Below are 18,971 nucleotides of genomic sequence, written 5' to 3'. Positions count from 1 at the left end.
AAAGCCATGGAGGAAGAGGAGGAAGAGGAAGAGGAGACGGAGTCGAAGCCTGACCCCCTTCATCAGCTGATCCTTCATTTCAGCCGGACAGCTCTGACAGAAAAGCTGTAAGCCCATCCCGCATCCCTCTGCTGCCTCCTGGATTCAGTCGGACTCGCGCTTCACGTCCTGTTCTGTTCTCTCTCTGCAGTAAATTAGACCTTGACCATCTTTATATGTCATATGCTGATATTATGGCAAAGGTAAGACACGTGAACAGACTCAGTGTCACACTCCGAGGCTGCGTATGAAAAGACAATCGGACGTCACGACGTAATCGTAGCGGCTGTGACTGATTCTTCTGTTTCCCGCCGTCTTCTCTCAGAGCTGTCACATTGGTGAGGAGGACGAAGGGGGAGAACAGGAGGGGGAGGAGCCATCCTTTGAGGTGCGACAGACAGAGATGGTATGGGGGGACCAGGGGAAGGGAGACAGGGGAGTCAGCGGAGAAGCAGCTCCCCTAGCACTGAGTGACCACACCACCACGTCACACTCGGCACACCCCCCCACCCCAACTTCACCACCACACTTCTCTTTCTGCCAAGCTCCTGCTTCTTCCTTTCACTCACACCACGTGTCCTATTTTGCTGTGGTGGACTGACCTGTGCATGCCCCAGCTGGACTCCGCCCACCAGTAGGATCCACATCTCAAACCCAATTTGTTCTTCCTCGAAATTGCATGACGTGAGCGCAGGGAGATGGTTCAGCTAAAGAAAGCAAAATGAAACAGATGAAGTAGCCATTTAATGTCAGAATCACAGTTTCCAAACCTGATGTGTTTCATTTTTTTTGGGGGATGAGCTCGGTTTATTGTAAAACATCACACGGCCTTTACAGGACACTTATTTTACTAAGTGCTGCGGCAGTTCGGTGATAAAACAGTGGTGTGAATCACTATTTGAATGAGAGTAATGATAATTTAATAGACGCTTCGCCCCTATCAAACACTGATTTGTCAGTTAAACTAATCAAGCTCACGCAGCAGACACACACACCCTGACAGTTGGGAGCAATCCAGTGTGTTATTTACATGGACTCTGATTGGATTATACACGTCGTTACACCTTCTCTGAGATTCATTCCAGTTAAGTTCATATTAATCAGATAGAAGTGTTTACATGCTGGAATTCTAATGAGTGTTAAATCTGATAACTTGTGAAGCTCGTGATGATCTCTGTGGTGTTGCTCTCAGGTCTGGACACTGTGATGTTGTAGCTGTAGAGTTACATTGCTTCCTTCCTGGAGGGCAGCATAACTACAAGTGGTTTTTATCATTTCTCCTCCTTTATGTGCTGCAAAATGTAATGCTGCCTTTCAGGACTTAATTGAGTAGTTAAGTCTTGAACTAGACACCAGTAATCCAGCCATGCGACAGGTTTTCTAACACTCAAGCTAGTTCTCTTGGGTTGATCTTGTGTGTTTGCGGTCAGTCTCTCTTTTCCTGACTCACACCCCTCGTTACTCACCAGCTCATTCAGCTGTTTCCTCAGACGGACTCGCCTCATAACCCCAGTCGGACTCGTAACAAGTGACAATTAACAGATTTTGTTTCAGTCGGACAGCATTAACAAGTCTCCCTCTCTGCTCGCCGAGGACTACAGTAAAAGCCTGCACAGTCAGCTGAACACACACTGTCCCAAGTCCACACACACACACACACACACACACACACACACACACACACACACACACAAACACACACTCATGCAAGCAGACAGTGCAAACACCACACTGATTCAGACACTCACACTCCCACGCTCTTTAGACTCATCTTAACGGTGCAGAATTTGCTCGAGTGATGAGCGAAAGACGATGCATCCTTTCTTCACACACGCCAGGCTTACGAGGGAGGGGGGCGGGGGGGCGGGGGGGGGGGGGGTAGATCCAGGCGGGCGTGCTTTGGGTGGGCTTCCATGCATGGTGTGAAGTGGGTGGGTCACTTCTAACCTCTTTTGTCAACAGGATGGTTGTTCATATCAACTGTTTAGCATTCTTGATACCGTACTTTATCAAAACCCAGTAAATAAATGGAGAATACTGTTCCATTACTATAAAATTCACTCATAAAATGTAGTTTTGTAGATCAATGAACAGTAAATGTCATATCCGGAAACATAAATTGAGTACAGGAGAATGTGCTTGTGGGAGATTAATGCTTTTTGGCAGTAAATCCTATAGAATTGGAAAACCGAATTGATTTCCTGTCAAGGGGTTCCTGCCACATCTGTAAGGATCATGCATTTGTGGGATGAACAACAGAGCTCAGCACCCCTGACAAAATGGTTCTTTACTTTTCATGCATAATTTATATTTGTGAAGGCCTGAAGTATCTGTCATTTATGTAGCAAAAAGGAATAGGGTCTCATAAAAATTAAAAAAGAAAAAAAGAAAAGCTCTCATACTGCAGCTCTGAATGTCTTTGGACAGACAGATCTGTTCCAGTAAATGTCCCTGAATGTGTGGACAGGAGCTCCTAAACTCAAAGTATAGAACAACCCTGAAGCGTTGAGGGTTGTTCTATAGCAGGACCTGCATGCTGTGTTACTCCAGACAACTGCCGTTGCTTCCCTCGGGAGGATGTGTGATGTGTGTGTTCTGCTCTGAGGAGAAGTGTTTGCTGCCACCGAACGTCTGCGCCTCTGGAAGATGTCTGCTGGATAACTATTTCCATCACTAATACACACTGTGTTCCAGTGGAAGAGAATGAATGTGTTCTGGATGATTAGAGAAAATCAGGTTTCGGGTTTTTCAGACTAGTTGGTATAATAGTTTGTCATCAGCATAGAAGAGTGACCTAGAAAACTCAGTCGTATTGCAACCAGTTTCAGGAGTGTAATCTATTACTCACATTGGCCAGTGTTATGCAACCATTGACTAATATATGACTTGCATAGCACTGACCATTGCAAGAAAAATATCACTTTTCCAGCAATGACTGTAAGCTGAGACTTTTTTTGGAACGGCAGAGTATAAGAGACTAACCTTTAGCTTCAGTCGCTGCAGCTGTTATTTCATAAACACTTGTGTAATTCAACAAATGTTTTCTCAATCTTTGCTGCCTGTGAAGACAGACCTCTGTGCAACATTAAAGGTGCTGTAGGCAGGATTTTGCCAGTCAATGCTAATTTTTCTGTGTTTTCTTTGAATTAAATGTTAGAGTATCCATTGATAATCCCTTAGGAGTGTAGCATAACTGCACTACCGCAAGGGCGCAGCATTTCCATCTGTCTCTGTTCTGAGCTGAAAAGGAATCTCCACAGCTCCAGGTATCTTTGACCAATCAGAAGAGCCCCTGAGGCTCTAACCGTGATTGGTCGACCGCCATTCGTCACACGTTCTTGTGGGAGGGGCTTAACTTGCGTAAGGGCGTGATGTCAGAGAAAACAGGACAGGATTGGCTGTGCTGGGTTTCAAATCGCCATCTTAGATGGGTCAAATCGCCATCTTGCTTAGCTAAACCTAAGCAAGATGGCGGAGATACCAAATCCTGCCTACAGCACCTTTAAGTAACAACACTTCAACTCATTTTGACTGTTACGTTATTTGCAATTAGACAATCATGTCCAATGCCACAAATAGAGAGAATAAAGATATATATGCCATAATTACACAATGGAATGGAATGGAATAGCCTGCATTTAACTTCACAATTAATATCAAAGCAATGAAACAAAGTCTAAATAGTTTAATTGTAAATATAAACTACTAGTTAAACTCATAGTGCAGATCACTAGTTGCAGCTGTGATTGGCATCACTTCAGCAGATATAGTTTAGTTTTGACCAAAAGAAAAAGCAAACTAAGAGTGTGTGGTTGTGCGTGTGTGTTTGTGAGCGTGTGTGAGTGCGGGGGGCAGTGCAGCAGGTGTTGGCAGGGTTACAGCGGTGTCCCTTCATGCTCTGCTCCGCAGGAAAAGGAGATGGAGAAACAGAGGCTTCTGTACCAGCAGTCCCGTCTGCACAACCGCGGGGCTGCAGAGATGGTGCTGCAGATGATCAGCGCCTGTAAAGGTAGCTCCGTCTGCAGCTCGCTCACTCTCACCCTCATGTTTTCACGTGGTTTCAATAAAGCAGTTTGAGAAGTCAGCAAATAATAAGAACCAGTGACTTTGAATTTTGACAACGGTGGAGCAGAGCTCTGTGAATTTCCTCTCCTCCACTTGGGAAGCTCTAAACTGAAGTGCACTGTCGTGTAGTTGTATCGCTCCGCTCATGTCTCCCGTCCAGGTGAACCTGGAGCCATGGTTTCTTCCACACTCAAACTGGGAATCTCCATCCTCAATGGAGGCAACAGTGACGTGCAGCAGGTGAAAAACACACTTCACATCTTTAAGAGGGCACTTCAGAGTTTGCTTTCACATCGACACATCAAACTACACCTTCCCTCCAGTCCTCAGTGTTTCTGCCGTCTGTCATTTCTGCAGCGAATGCTGGACTACCTGAAGGATAAGAAGGATGTGGGATTCTTCCTGAGCGTTCAGGCTCTGATGCAGACCTGCAGGTTTGCGGCGCTTTTCTCACCGGACGCTCGTTGATGCCGGAGAGTTTGTTCAAACTGTCTCTTACTGCTGTGTTTCTGTTGACAGCGTTTTGGATTTGAACGCGTTTGAGAGACAGAACAAGGCGGAGGGTCTCGGGATGGTTTCAGAGGAAGGCACGAGTGAGTATGACTGATTAGCCTGTTTGTTTTACACACACAGACAAACACACACACACACACACACACAAACACAGACACACACGATAGACTTCATTTCGGTTCTCGGTTCTTGATACCAGCGTTTTTTCAGCTACGGTGTAATCTCTTGTGCGTTTCTGTGTCTGAGTGTGAGTTTTTTTGTGACTGCCTGATTGCACAGTATGTTTCCATGTAAGTGTGTTTTAGAGTCCTCCAGCCATGACACACTTGTACAAGTCACAGCATTTTGACTGTAGATGTATGAAACTGTTGATCATCCACTGACTGCCATGGGATTTGTGCACTCACTTCGTCTCTCTCTGTTTCTCTCTCCTCTACATCTTTGTTGACTTTGCCTGTTTCAACCCGTTACCGCTCGCGCCCATGTCCCTCCTCCCCGTCAATTTGCTGCTCTCACGGTTCTCAGATATGAAGCTAGAACGTGGTAAATGAATCTTTGCTGTCATATATTTCCTCTCACCTCCTCCTCTCTGTCCTCCCTGTCTCTTTTAGCTCTCAGTCACCCGACTAGCCCTTTTTTTCTCCCTTGCTGTGAACTTACTGTGCATTTCATTTCACACTCAAGGATTCGGTGAAATTCAACCTTATAGTCACTTGCTTACTATAGGAAACTCTCAACAACACATAGTTCATGCTAAACACACATTATCTCTGTATGTTTTTTTTTTTTTTTAGAAGTGATTATGGAGTTTGAACTTCACCCTTGAGTGTTTAATCACAGATCTACTGTAACTCTGACAATCTCAGTCTCGAGACGGATCAACGGGAAGGAAGCCCGGCGGCCTCGGCCCTCCTGTCCCGCTCCGGTCTCTCATAGGCTGCAGATAGAAAACCCGGCCCTTCTGAAATGAATTGCAGCAGCAGTAATAATCATTTAAACCCTTTATCGTCCATTTTTTTTAATCAACTCCTCACGTAATCTTCTCAAAGTGTCTTGTTCATCCTTCTTTACCTGGAACACCGTCACAGAATTCATCTCTGGAAAACGAAATATCACATCATGATCATCAATTCAGAATATCTCATTATGAAGGAGTGAAGAATTCTGCCATCGGTACCACCAGAGAGAAAAATATTTTTATCAAATAGTAAAATGCAGACGATGAAATGAGGCGGCAATCAGTTTTTTTAGTACATTCAACATAAATCGTCAGACCAGCATATTTAGCTCACTGACTCTTTTTATTTTTTTTGCAACGCTTAAATACAAAGATGTGAATTAATGGCAGTAAGAATACAGTGTTTTTTAAACACTAACTTCATTCACCCTGCAGCGATGAATGTTATCCTGAAACCGTGTTGTTTGTGAGCTAAACTCTCTGCCTGCTACAGAGACAATAATCCTCAGGACCATGTTTCCCCTCCTGCACCGTCTGACTGTTGTTTCTACACCAAGATAAAACCCAGCTTTCACTGTCTTGTTGTCATGATTCAATCAGAGCATGTTCCTGCACGTTTGAGGTTTTTTTTTGGTATTTTTTTTTAATAAAGATCTCCACAATAAGTAATCTTTCACATCTAATAAAGTTAGACACTACCCAGTGGCCTCCGGCTTTACAGAGTCTCACTTCATGCAAATGAATCTTTAATTCCAACCTGACGACGACAAAAAAAATCCACCTACCATGTATTTTTTGGGGTAATCGGTTTGTTAATGTGCACTGAGTGTTTTCCCCTCATTAATACCCAGAGCTAACTGGAGTTTGCAGAGTTCAGTAGATCTGTCCTGCATGACGTGGCGTCCTTACGTTCCGCCTTCTGTGTGTTTTCCTGTCGTCCCCTGACTTGTTTTCTGTCTTCTTTCAATGTTTCTCGTGTCCATTTGAATGTGACGTGACCGGCGTTTGTTCTGCAGTTCGTCTGAGTTCCGTTACTCGTTTATTTTCTGTGAAAAAGAAAAATTGAATTAATCAAGCAGAGTGGCTGCTGAAGCTTCAGCCTCCAGCCGTCGAACCGACGAGGACTCAGAGGTCTTTTTGGGTTTTCACTAACGTTTCCTAATGCGAGCGGGAGAAATGATATGAGGTGACGTTACTTAACATCGTCTCTCTCCTCCCATTGTGTCAAAGCCGAGATTTATGCAACACATTAAAACTAACTGACGTCCTCGTAACACACATTTCCTAAGAATCCATGCTATGAGTGTACGTTTTGCCTGTTGTAGATGTGTCTATCCTGAAGTTTAGCTCTGCAGTGTTTAGTGTGCAGCAGTAGACGTGTGTCTTCACCAGAAAAGTAATTTTAATATTATTAATTGAATACATTTTGACATTACAGTAACACTTTATCCTTCAAAATGTACATTAAATATTAAAGATTTAAATGCTACTTAGAAGTGGGAAATCCTGAGCTTTATTTAGATGTGTGTTTTTTTTATAAATGTATTTTCAAGATGATTCAGACAAAAAGTGAATTTATATCTGGAACTATAACAAGCTAAGAATCTGAATTTTTAACTCACATCTGATTAATTTTATGACCAAACAACACAAATCTGATTTTTCTTCAAATTATATCCTGATCATGGTCATGGGAAAAAAAAAGACTGTCGAAAAAAAAAAAAAAATGTGTTCTGAGTATTAAACAAGCTGCATGAGCGAAGATAACCAAAAAATCATTACCCATGTAAATGTTGATGCTATTTTGGGATTATTTTTTTTAGTTTTAAGTCAAAAAGGACAAATGCTATTTGCTTTATAATTTCTTTCTTAGGAATTCTTAAAAGAGAAAACAAACATCTCACAATATTATTCAGGAATTTTAGCATACCCCTGAAAACTTGAGCATTTTGTCGGTTCTTTGAAAACCAACATATAAACTACAAAGTTTTAAACGTTGTGTTTTAATAGCCATAGCCATTTGTTTTACCTGCAAAATTCATAAACCACCTAAATCAATGACGTTAATAACAATATTTATTCACCTGTTTAATGTGAGCTTCTCAGTAACATTGAAGATATTCAATTTTGAAGTGATGTTAAAGCTTAGTGCGCATTTTCTGACACTGCTGCAAACACTGAATATAAATAGATCCAGTCTATTTATGAGCAAAAATGTGAAAGAACAAAGAACTTGTTGAAATTTCTATTAATGTGTAATAAATTCAAATGTATGGAAATATCCCTCTGTTTTAAAGTTTCAGATGAAGCCTACAGTCAAAATTCAAGTGGAATGAAACTATTTCAAAAACAGTCCAGTAATATCAGCAAAAAGTATGCAAATAACATTTTACTGAAACAACACAGGATGGAAATAGATATAAGTAGTATTTCTTCAACATAATTTGTTGAAATTTAAACCATGACACCAGGAAGAAAATGATAGAATCCCAGAGGAGAGAATTAAAATGAGAAAAATGAGTTTGCTGGTTCTTTTTCTGCCTTAACCGTTTCCTCACTGCCACTGAGTGTGTGGTGTGTGTTTTGACCACTGTGTATTCTAACAGAATAACGCAGCCAGACTGCAGAGTTCACTGCGCGCTGCTGCTTTCCAACACATTCATGAGCGTTTCTCTCGTTGCTCGGCCCAGATGAGAAAGTGATGGCGGACGATGAATTCACGTGTGACCTCTTCCGCTTCCTCCAGCTTCTGTGTGAAGGCCACAACAATGGTGAGCATTTTCATTGGATCGTTCCTCTCAACGATTCTTATTTATAGTTCAGTTTTTCTATTAAATTACTTCTGTTTGGTTTGTAATTTAAATGTTGCCTCTGGCATTTCCATGTTTTAACCAGTAACAGTTTTTGTTGTGTATAAAATGTATATTGTGAACCATTCATCTCACGCTGAATTCCTTTTTAAGTCAAAAGTAACACATTTGCTCAAAGAAGACAGTTTAACATTTTGGTTGATAAAATTGAAGAACTATCATCAGATATTAAGACAAGGTTTTTTATTTTCGCCTGAATAAGTCTGACCCTCATTAAAAAAAACCCTCCTACTGCACCGTTTCTAACAGATGTTTTTTGTGGAGTATGTTTTCATTTTTGTGTTGTTTTTGTTGCCGGTGTTCAGATTTCCAGAACTACCTGAGAACTCAGACGGGCAGCACCACGACCATCAACATCATCATCTGCACGGTGGACTACCTGCTGCGACTCCAGGTCTCCCTCACCGGCTCACCCCGACACTTCAGGTCATCCCCGACAACAGAAATAAGACTCTGACATGTTCTCCTTCCTCTCCGTGACCAGGAGTCCATCAGTGACTTTTATTGGTACTATTCAGGAAAAGACATCATTGATGAGCCCGGGAAGAGGAATTTCTCCAAAGCCATGACGGTGGCCAAGCAGGTTTTCAACAGCTTGACTGAGTACATCCAGGTGAGGCCGTCAGCGTCTGGATCCTCCGGACGGAGGGAATGTTTCTCCTGACCTGTGGGACGATGTGGTGGAGCCGTTTGACTGTGTGTCCTTCAGGGTCCCTGCACCGGGAACCAGCAGTCTCTGGCTCACAGCAGGCTGTGGGACGCCGTGGTGGGCTTCCTGCACGTCTTCGCTCACATGATGATGAAGCTAGCTCAGGTGAAAAAAAAAAAATCCGCCTAGTACCGAGGTTGTTGTCACACCTTTTTCAAGTCACTTTATTTATCCAATTTGTTTTGCGTTGAAAATTTTCGTAAATCCATCAAATTTACAATTTCCCGTATCATTTGGTCAAATTCATACATTAATTTACAGCAAGTTGTAATTCATTTGGATTTTTTGACTCTATTCATGATATAAACTGTCTGTCTCTATGGGTTCTTCTATTTACTAAACTGTTTCTGATATCATAATTCCTTTTTCTTTCACTTTGCATGTTTCATGCTACAGTTGAACAGTCAGATTCAGCCCACTGAACTACTGTTTTATTAAATATTCAGCTGAGCATTCATTTGATCACAGTTTGATTAAATGAATAAAAATGGCAAAGCTTTATGATTCATTTACATATCACCATGTATCAATATCTGAAAATAACACTGGTTAATAACAGCTTGTTTCATTTAAATGTAGCATGTGAGGGATGCCATGAAGATAGCTCAAAATATATAAGATAGCTGTAACAACTATCAGAGGAGAGGAAATAATAAGATGTTTTCAGGAAGCTGTTGGAATGTACCACTGGGAATGGGAGGGTGGAATCGTCTATTAACACATCTTTATTTTTAGTAAAAACTAGGTCAAATTAGAAATGAAATTCTATAAGAATTTGGGTCACTTAAGTATTTTCATTATGAATAAGAAAGTTTATTTGTGATGTTGTATTAAACTCCCAAACATTTTAAAACATTAGATGAAATTCCAGTCTGTTGATTGAAACTTAAAGTTGACGGTCTGTTAAGTCCTGGCTCAGATATTAATGAGATGGAGCTAAAATATTCTTGAATAACATTTTTATTTCCATATGTGACCCTGTTAGATGCACCCCGATCTTGGACAACGAAACGGCGTAAGAATCTCTCCCCACGCCATCTTTTTTCACGGTCTCCATGTTTGTTTTTTTTAAACCCGGCGCTTCATTGCTCATGGTGCTTCTGGAGCTGCCTCCTCCACGTTCGCCTCTCTGTCAGCTGATTCAGCAGCAGTAACATCGCAGTTTTCTGGGAAATTGTATGAAAACACTGAGATTCCTCCCTGTATGTGTCTCTTTTCATCTGATTCATTTCATACGTTTACATCCGAACGTGCACAGAGGAGAACAGACGACCAACATGTCCTGAGCAGTGGGACCAATTTCATGTTAAATGATTCACTAGCATTATTTATGATTGTTTTATTGTTATGTTCATGTAAATGGGTTTGTCATTGGCCTCTGCTGGAGAACGTGAAGCCACCAGGCTCCTTCCTGATGCTGTATGCAGACACTTTCTTCAAGCTTTAATCCCTTCTTGAAATGTTTATTTCTCGGGATGCTTTCTTGCTCTGTGCAGCTTCTGAATGTTTTGCGTTGCTTTCCTCTATTTATCTGTTTCTGTGGGAGGTTGTTTTCTGCAGGCTTGTCCTGGTAGAATTTTCCTTCAGATTTCAAGTCCCTACAGACGGAAAAATATTTGTGCTTCTTGTCATCTGCTGGTTCAGGCCTTCAGGAGTGCAACAAACAGCTTTTACCAGTCATGGTTGTGCTTTTCCATACCACAGTCTTTCTTTTTTTCCCTTCATTTTTTAAAGTCTTTTTAAATTGGTGCTCTCTTGAAGAGTCGATTCCTTCCCTTCCCTCTTTGTTATCTGTGTTTTTAGTGTCTTGCTTCCCAAAACATTTAGTGTGCTGTTTCTAAAATGCCTATTCTTTATTTAAAAATGCAAACCAAGGATCATTTTTGGAGTAGAGCACACTCTGAGGTAGCATCTTCCATTCATCACTTCACAAGCACACACACCCTGACGTTGAAATGTTCTACTGGAATGAAAATGTCCTTCTCGCTCATTAGTTCCTGTTTCTGTGTGTGTGTGTTTTGTGTGTTTTGCGGATTTGTGGCAGGACTCCAGTCAAATCGGACTGTTGAAGGAGCTGCTGGATCTGCAGAAGGACATGGTGGTGATGCTCCTGTCCCTGCTTGAAGGTAAAATCTTGTCTTCTTTAAAAAATCTGTTATATTTTATTTATTCATTTATTTATTTCTTTTTCCCTTGTCCTGTTCGGCATTTGGGCTGTGCAATATTGTATGATTGGAGCCTTTTACTGTCCGAGCAGATTTTAATGTTAGCAGCAGGAAGAGATTGAATCTTCTCCTGCTGCTGCCTTTATTTGAAACTGGCATCTGGCATGGCTGCCGGACAGGACCGGGACGGAAACGCTCAGAGAGCGAGAGAAAGATAAAGAGGGGGGAGGGGGGTGGTGGTGGCGGCAGCACAACATATATACAGATTCACAATACAAACAGACTTGTCGACACAACCGCATGCAACAGAGAACAATCCCAAACCACAATCTAAACAGCACCAACACAGAGACTGTCAAAGCCAAAATCGATAGCCAATGCAAGACCGACAGAACCAGAACCGATTTTTTTGATACCCCCACAAAAAAGTGGAAGAAACAAAAAGCGTGAAACAAACAGTGAACAGACAAGGTCACAAACAACAAAAGGAGGTGTAGGGAAGGAAGGAAGTGCAAGGACACCACAAACTTTTTATTTTATTTTTATTTATTTATTTATTTTTTTTTTGGAGAATATATCTAGCAGTAAACTGGGGGTGTGCAAACTGAGAAACCGAGTATAAAATTACACCGGAGCAGAGGTCTGCTACAGATCACCATTAGTCTAACCCACCGCAAGAAGACAAGGTAACTGAGTCCACAGGTAGACTGTGAAGAGTGATTAAAGATCAGCGTGATCATGCAAATGTTATAGTGTTTCATGCATATATGACCTCTGACCCCTGAGAAGGCCAGAAGTAGGCCAGAGAGGCCCTCGGGGCCTAGATAGCCGGCCATCACCGAGCCCGGATCCGAGCCGCTCCCCCAGGCAGGGCATCTTTTATATTTTAGTGTTGTATAAAGTTGAGGGTCTACTGTAAAGGTGGCACCAAGTTCTGTCACGGTTGTGAAATGGCCCAAATAAAGAACTCCAAAAAGTAAAACCCGAGAGATTAAACGTTTCTTTATCTGTCTTTTCAAAAAGAAGTTATAATGACAAAGTGATTTTTCTCTTACTCTTTGAATTATTTTTTCCATTGTTTTTTTTTTTTTTTTTTTTTTTTTTGCATACACATTTTCCTTTTAAACAAAAAAGTACATTGTTTAATTCAAGTGTGTTTAATTTAATGTTAAAATTTGAACATTTAAAGTTCTTTTCAGATTCAATTCATAATTGAAAATAAATATCTTGGAGATGTAACATTTAGAGCTGTGTGACTGAAAGTTGTTGGCATTTGTTTTTCTCTTTAGGGTTTTTTTCGGTTTACCTCCATGTTCTAAATACAATGTTTTCTTTGGAACATTTTACTCTGTTCTTGTTTTTGACTGTCTCTTAAGTACTTTATTCAAATTCCCTCCTCTTTTAAAACGCTCCCTCCTCCTTGTGCTGCCAGGAAACGTGGTGAACGGCACCATCGCCAGGCAGATGGTGGACATGTTGGTGGAGTCTTCCAGCAACGTGGAGATGATCCTCAAGTTCTTCGACATGTTCCTGAAGCTGAAAGACATCGTGGCGTCGGACGCCTTCCGGGACTACGTGACCGACCCGCGCGGCCTGATCTCCAAGAAGGACTTCTCCAAAGCCATGGACAGCCAGAAGCAGTACTCCCCCTCCGAGATCCAGTTCCTCCTGTCCTGCTCCGAGGCCGACGAGAACGAGATGATCAACTTCGAGGAGTTTGCCGACCGCTTCCAGGAGCCGGCCAAGACATCGGCTTCAACATCGCGGTTCTGCTGACCAACCTGTCGGAGCACGTGCCCCACGACACCCGGCTGCAGAACTTCCTGGAGCAGGCCGAGAGCGTCCTCAACTACTTCCGGCCTTTCCTCGGCCGCATCGAGATCATGGGCGCCAGCAGGAGGATCGAGCGCATCTACTTCGAGATCAGCGAGGCCAACCGCAACCAGTGGGAGATGCCCCAGGTCCGCGAGTCCAAGCGGCAGTTCATCTTCGACGTGGTCAACGAGGGCGGCGAGAGCGAGAAGATGGAGATGTTCGTGAACTTCTGCGAGGACACCATCTTTGAGATGAACATCGCCGCCTCCATCTCCGAGCCCGAGGGGGACGGCGCCGAGGAGGAGGACGACGAGGAGGAGGAGGAGGGCGGAGGAGACGAGAGAGACGCCGGAGAGGGGGAGGAAGGCAACGGCGAGGAGGCGGCTCCCGAGTCGACGTCCGCCTTCGCGGAGTTCCTAAAGAGCGTGGTCGACTTCTTCAACATGTTCACCTTCCGAAACCTGAGACGCCGGTACCGTAAATTCAGAAAGATGACGGTGAAGGAGATGGTGATCGGGCTGTTCACCTTCGTCTACACCATTCTGATGGGCATCCTCATGTTCGTCTACGGCATCTGCAAGGGCTTCTTCACGCTCATCTGGAAGGTGCTGTTCGGCGGAGGCCTGGTGGAAGGTGCCAAGAAGATGACGGTCACCGAGATCCTGGCCAGCATGCCTGATCCCACGCAGGACGAGGTCCACGGCGACCTGCCGCCCGAGCCGGGAGTCCGGGAGATCCAGGACGCGGATGGGGTGACGGACCACTTAGACCCCGTCGGAGGGGAGGAGGAGGAGGAGGACGGAGAGGAGAGGGAGGGCGGACGGCTGCCGGGCTTCAATACGCCCGGTGGACTTGGCGATTTTGGAGAGACGACGCCGGAGGAGCCTCCGACCCCCGAGGGCACGCCGCTGCTCAAGAGAAAACTGGTAAATTATTGTATTATTCTGTCTTAACTGTGCAATCATGTGCTTCATTTCCTTTATTAATAAGTAACTGACAGCCAAGTGTCATTGAAACAGTTGGCCGCTGCAGCTGGAGGACAAGGAGAGGAGGAAAAGGTCGAAACTGAGGAGGAAGTTCCTCAAGAGACCGAGAAGGCAGAGTAAGAAAAAGACCACACATTGTGTTAGAGTAAGATACTCTATGGAGCTATCTTTAGATGTTAAAGTGCTGTTTTATATTTTCATTCCAGCACAGAGAACGGCGAGAAGGCGGCGAAGGAGGAGAAGGCGGAGCCTGAACCGGAGGTTAAAGAGGAAGAGGAGCCGGAGAAAGAGTCGCCGGCAGTGAAGACCAAAGTGAAGAAGGACAAGCAGCCGGCGGAGGAGGGCTTCGAGCTGTGGAACGAGCTGGAAATCCAGAGGATTAAGTTCATGGTGAGCAGCTCTCTGAAGCTCACAGCTTCAGTTATTTATGATAAATTGTCTTTTTTTGTCTCACTCGTTCCTCTCTTCTCTCACAGAACTACCTTTCTCGCAACTTCTACAACCTTCGCTTCCTGGCTCTGTTCATCGCCTTCGCTCTCAACTTCATTCTGCTCTTCTACAAGGTCCGTGCATTTCCACCACACCGCAGATCAAGCTGAGACCCATGTGCCATTTTAAATGACCTTTGACCCTCTGCAGGTGTCTGACACTCCTCCGGGCGAGGAGGAGTTTGAAGGCTCCGGCCTGTTCGAGGGATCCGGCTTGTTCGAAGGCTCCGGCGCCGAGGAGGACGGTTCCGGCCTGGACGAGGGGGGAGAGGACGACGACGAAGAAGGCCCCATGTACTACTTCCTGGAGGAGAGCACGGGCTACATGGAGCCCGCCATGGCGTTCTTCGGCATCGTGCACACCATCATCTCCTTCCTCTGCATCATCGGATACAACTGCCTCAAGGTGTGTGGAGTTCGCGCCGCGCTGCGTGTCGTCGGTGTTTAAAGGTACTTTAACCCTCCGCCCCCCGACCTCCTCCTCCTCCTCCTCCTCCTCCTCCTCCTCCTCCTCCTCAGGTTCCCCTGGTCATCTTCAAAAGGGAGAAGGAGCTCGCCAGGAAGCTGGAGTTTGACGGCGTTTACGTCACCGAGCAGCCCGAGGACGACGACATTAAGGGCCAGTGGGACAGACTGGTCCTCAACACTCCGTAAGACGCCGTCAGATTCTTGTGTTTGTTAATATTATTGGATAACGCTGATCCACTAACTCTTACTTTCCCTGCAGGACGTTCCCCAACAACTACTGGGACAAGTTCGTGAAAAGAAAGGTGGATTTCTTATATAACATCATTCCTGTTTTTGTACTAATCTGTCATCAGTGGAACAGAAATCTGAATGTGTGTGTGTGTGATGTGCAGGTTCTGGATAAATATGGAGACATCTACGGCAGGGAGAGGATTGCAGAGCTGCTGGGGATGGACCTGGCGTCTCTGGACGTCAGCACCATGACACACGAGAAGAAGCCTGAACCCGACACCTCCATGTTCAGCTGGTGTGTGTAATTAACGAAAATCAGAAAAATAACAGGCTCAACATAACCAAACTCCTGTGTGTCTCTCTGTAGGATAACTTCTATCGACGTCAAATACCAGATCTGGAAGTTCGGTGTTGTCTTCACTGACAATGTGAGTTAAAGAGGAGTTTTGAACAACGGCGAATGCGTTTAGAGGATTATGATGTTGTTTAATTAACCTCTTTTACCTTTCTAGACTTTCCTCTACCTGGTGTGGTACATGGTGATGTCTCTGCTCGGACACTACAACAACTTCTTCTTCGCTTGTCATCTTCTGGACATCGCCATGGGCGTGAAAACCCTGCGCACCATCCTGTCCTCCGTCACCCACAACGGCAAACAGGTGACGCCGATGATGCCCCATCCCCCCACCGCCGTCCCCCTGCTTTTCAGCCGCTGACCTCTGAACCCTGTGCTCCTCACAGCTGGTCATGACGGTGGGCTTGCTGGCCGTGGTGGTGTATCTCTACACCGTGGTCGCCTTCAACTTCTTCCGCAAGTTCTACAACATGAGCGAAGACGAGGACGAACCGGACATGAAGTGCGACGACATGATGACTGTGAGTGGATGAAAGCATGAAAACAGTGTTTAGCTTATGAGTCCTAATGTAAGAGAGGCTTTTTTTTTCCTGGAGAAAAGTTCAGTCTAACAGCAGCAGGAGCGTTTCCTTTACTGACCTCCTTCCTCCTCCTCCTCCTCCTCCAGTGTTACCTCTTCCACATGTACGTGGGCGTGCGCGCTGGCGGTGGCATCGGTGATGAAATCGAGGACCCGGCCGGGGACGAATACGAGCTCTACCGAGTCGTCTTCGACATCACCTTCTTCTTCTTCGTCATCGTCATCCTGCTGGCCATCATCCAGGGTCGGTCGCTTGTACAGCTGAACACTGAAAACTGTCATGAAGAGTTTGTTATTAGAGCAATCTGGCTTGTTTAGATCAACAGATTTGCCGAGTCGCAGTACAAACACTCATCGTGGATGTTGTTCACTCTGTCAGGTTTGATCATTGACGCCTTTGGAGAGCTGAGAGACCAGCAGGAGCAGGTCCGAGAGGACATGGAGGTAAGACGGCGAGTCTGAAGGACAACTAAACACCCGATCCACCCTGATCCACTCCGATCCACTCCGATCTAACTCAATCTGTGTCCCCTGCAGACTAAATGCTTCATCTGTGGAATAGGAAGCGACTACTTCGACACGACGCCGCACGGCTTCGAGACGCACACCTTAGAAGAGCACAACTTAGCCAACTACATGTGAGTTTATTCTTGTTTTCCCCTTCACACTTTATTTTATATTTATTTGCTTTGAGTTCTATCCATTCCTCCTGTCGCCACCAGCTTCTTAAAATACACTGTAACTTCTGTAGCTTCTTGTTTTACAGAACATTCAACAGTTTTCTAACCTTGGAAACAGACAACTCATTTTGTTTAATGCAATGGGATTTAAATATTTATCAGTCCAAATCAACTTCATGAAATACAAGAAAATTTGATTCAGTTTGCTCAAATCTAGTCCAGTAAACAGGAAAATTGTGAAAATAGCTCTTTTGATCATAAAGTTCCCTGGTCTATATAATCCAGTCTGTTCCAATCTACTAGATTAAAAACAACACAGGAAAAAGTTTTTGCTGACTCAGTTCGCCTCCTTTTAAATAAATTCTGTCTTGATACAGTATTTTTTCCCTTTGGCCAGGTTCTTCTTGATGTACCTCATCAACAAAGATGAAACAGAACACACTGGACAGGTCAGTAAATATAAAGTTCATATCATACGATCACTACGCAGCCACTCCCCTGATCCGACGCGTCGTGCTTCCCTCTCGTCTTCCAGGAGTCCTATGTGTGGAAGATGTACCAGGAGCGCTGCTGGGACTTCTTCCCTGCTGGGGACTGCTTCAGGAAGCAGTATGAGGACCAGCTGGGATAAACGTCCTGCCTTCAGCTCGGCGGGGGAAGAGAGACGGGAGGAGGGGAGACCGGAGAGGGGGATGATTTCTACATGTCTGTGTTTTATTTTTTTGTCTTTAGTCTGCACATTTCTCTCCTCTGTTGACGCTATGCACACTCTGGCTGCACTATCGTGACACCTGCAGTTCGATACTGATGGAATTGAATGAACAGCGAAACCACAGGGGGTTAGAAAAGACACAGGAAGCCAGGGGCCTTTTTATTCCAGTATGAATACTCTACATGGCCTTTTTTGTGTAAAACTTTGCGTGAATTGCCTTGTCTATCACCTGTGTACTGACACAATGTGCTCTTTCAGTCTGCTGCTGTAAACATCATAGTGCCTCTATAGCAATGCCACTGCTTTTCAGCCATCACTCACTTCAGATCTGTAGCTGTTACCGTTTGTGAGATTGGGATTTTTTTGTGTTTTATTTTTTTTATTTCTCGAGCGATCGTTGAGAGAGCTTGGGGAAAGAAGATGGCTCCGTAACTTGCAGTCGTATCTCTGAGGTCGGTTTGAACATTGCTGGTCCCCTCTCTCGTTTTCTCGTTTTCTCTCAAGACATAAGAAGCTTGTCTTCACGTGATTAATAGTTGAAATGAATGGACTGACTTGACGAGATTATATCAACTGAATCAGCTCTCACCTCAAATCCTGACGGCGCTCTGAAGTCTTACGACGGACGGCGGTCCCTGATCTCCGCTGGGCGATGGTGTTCGCGGTGGAGGAGGACCTTGGTGTTATTTATTCTGAAGACTCAATCCTCTGAAGACGACCGTTTTAGCCCGTCCACTGTTCGTGCACGCGCCAGTCAGTGCACTGAAACAAGTGATGAATGTATGAGAAGTGTACATCCTGGCCGGAGGGTCGCCTGCGTAACGCCGCGGCCGCCGATTGGCCTTTTGATGAGCAGACGTATTTTACATAAGTCATAGATACATATATTTATTTTTCTTTAGGGCTTCGAGGCGTTTGAATGATCCTGCTTTGACAGACATGAGCCAGTTTGTGACACTGATGAAGAAAATCAGTCTTAACCCTGAAGTTAAAGCCCAGTTTGCAGTCAGAAGACAAAAACTCGCTTTTATTTTATTTATTTTTTTTTTGCCAGTTTTAAGTTTTTACAATAGATATTTTTAGGAACTCTGCATACGAGTTATTTTTCTCGATCCAGGAAGTTGTGTGCGATGCATTGATCTCAGACTCGGTTCTGTGTCATTACGCCTCTCTCAGAGCAGAGCTGTGTTCAGAGTTAGGAGTGTGTCCTGTGACGGCTCTGGAGTGTGTGGGTGGGACGGAGCTGATGGCGGAGATCACTGCTTTCCACCTGACTGAGTGTCCTCTGACTGAAGCCTGCGTTTCAATACAGATTAAACAGATTATTTTAAGGAGAA

At 44.4% G+C, this 18,971-nt stretch overlaps 1 protein-coding gene across 1 annotated transcript in view; it reads left to right on the top strand.

Annotated features, from left to right (window-relative positions):
- Positions 1-18,971, top strand: part of ryr1b (ryanodine receptor 1b (skeletal)) — a 66,696-nt gene extending 47,725 nt beyond the window's left edge. The window contains 30 exon segments of the mRNA XM_030108447.1: positions 1-107; positions 191-242; positions 365-445; positions 3,949-4,048; positions 4,265-4,344; positions 4,462-4,538; positions 4,624-4,697; positions 5,143-5,160; positions 8,266-8,346; positions 8,751-8,839; positions 8,930-9,058; positions 9,155-9,259; positions 11,199-11,280; positions 12,752-13,060; positions 13,063-14,060; positions 14,151-14,236; positions 14,327-14,510; positions 14,597-14,683; positions 14,760-15,014; positions 15,128-15,258; positions 15,336-15,378; positions 15,469-15,602; positions 15,675-15,735; positions 15,820-15,966; positions 16,049-16,183; positions 16,330-16,486; positions 16,622-16,686; positions 16,780-16,880; positions 17,320-17,371; positions 17,458-18,971. Coding sequence (XP_029964307.1) covers positions 1-107; positions 191-242; positions 365-445; positions 3,949-4,048; positions 4,265-4,344; positions 4,462-4,538; positions 4,624-4,697; positions 5,143-5,160; positions 8,266-8,346; positions 8,751-8,839; positions 8,930-9,058; positions 9,155-9,259; positions 11,199-11,280; positions 12,752-13,060; positions 13,063-14,060; positions 14,151-14,236; positions 14,327-14,510; positions 14,597-14,683; positions 14,760-15,014; positions 15,128-15,258; positions 15,336-15,378; positions 15,469-15,602; positions 15,675-15,735; positions 15,820-15,966; positions 16,049-16,183; positions 16,330-16,486; positions 16,622-16,686; positions 16,780-16,880; positions 17,320-17,371; positions 17,458-17,553 — 4,116 coding nt within the window. The 3' untranslated portion in view covers positions 17,554-18,971.

This window comes from Salarias fasciatus, chromosome 14 (assembly GCF_902148845.1).
Source record: "Salarias fasciatus chromosome 14, fSalaFa1.1, whole genome shotgun sequence".
Taxonomy (NCBI): domain Eukaryota; kingdom Metazoa; phylum Chordata; class Actinopteri; order Blenniiformes; family Blenniidae; genus Salarias; species Salarias fasciatus.
The sequence above is the reverse complement of the archived record's forward strand: the minus strand, read 5'-3'. Positions and strand labels throughout refer to the sequence as shown.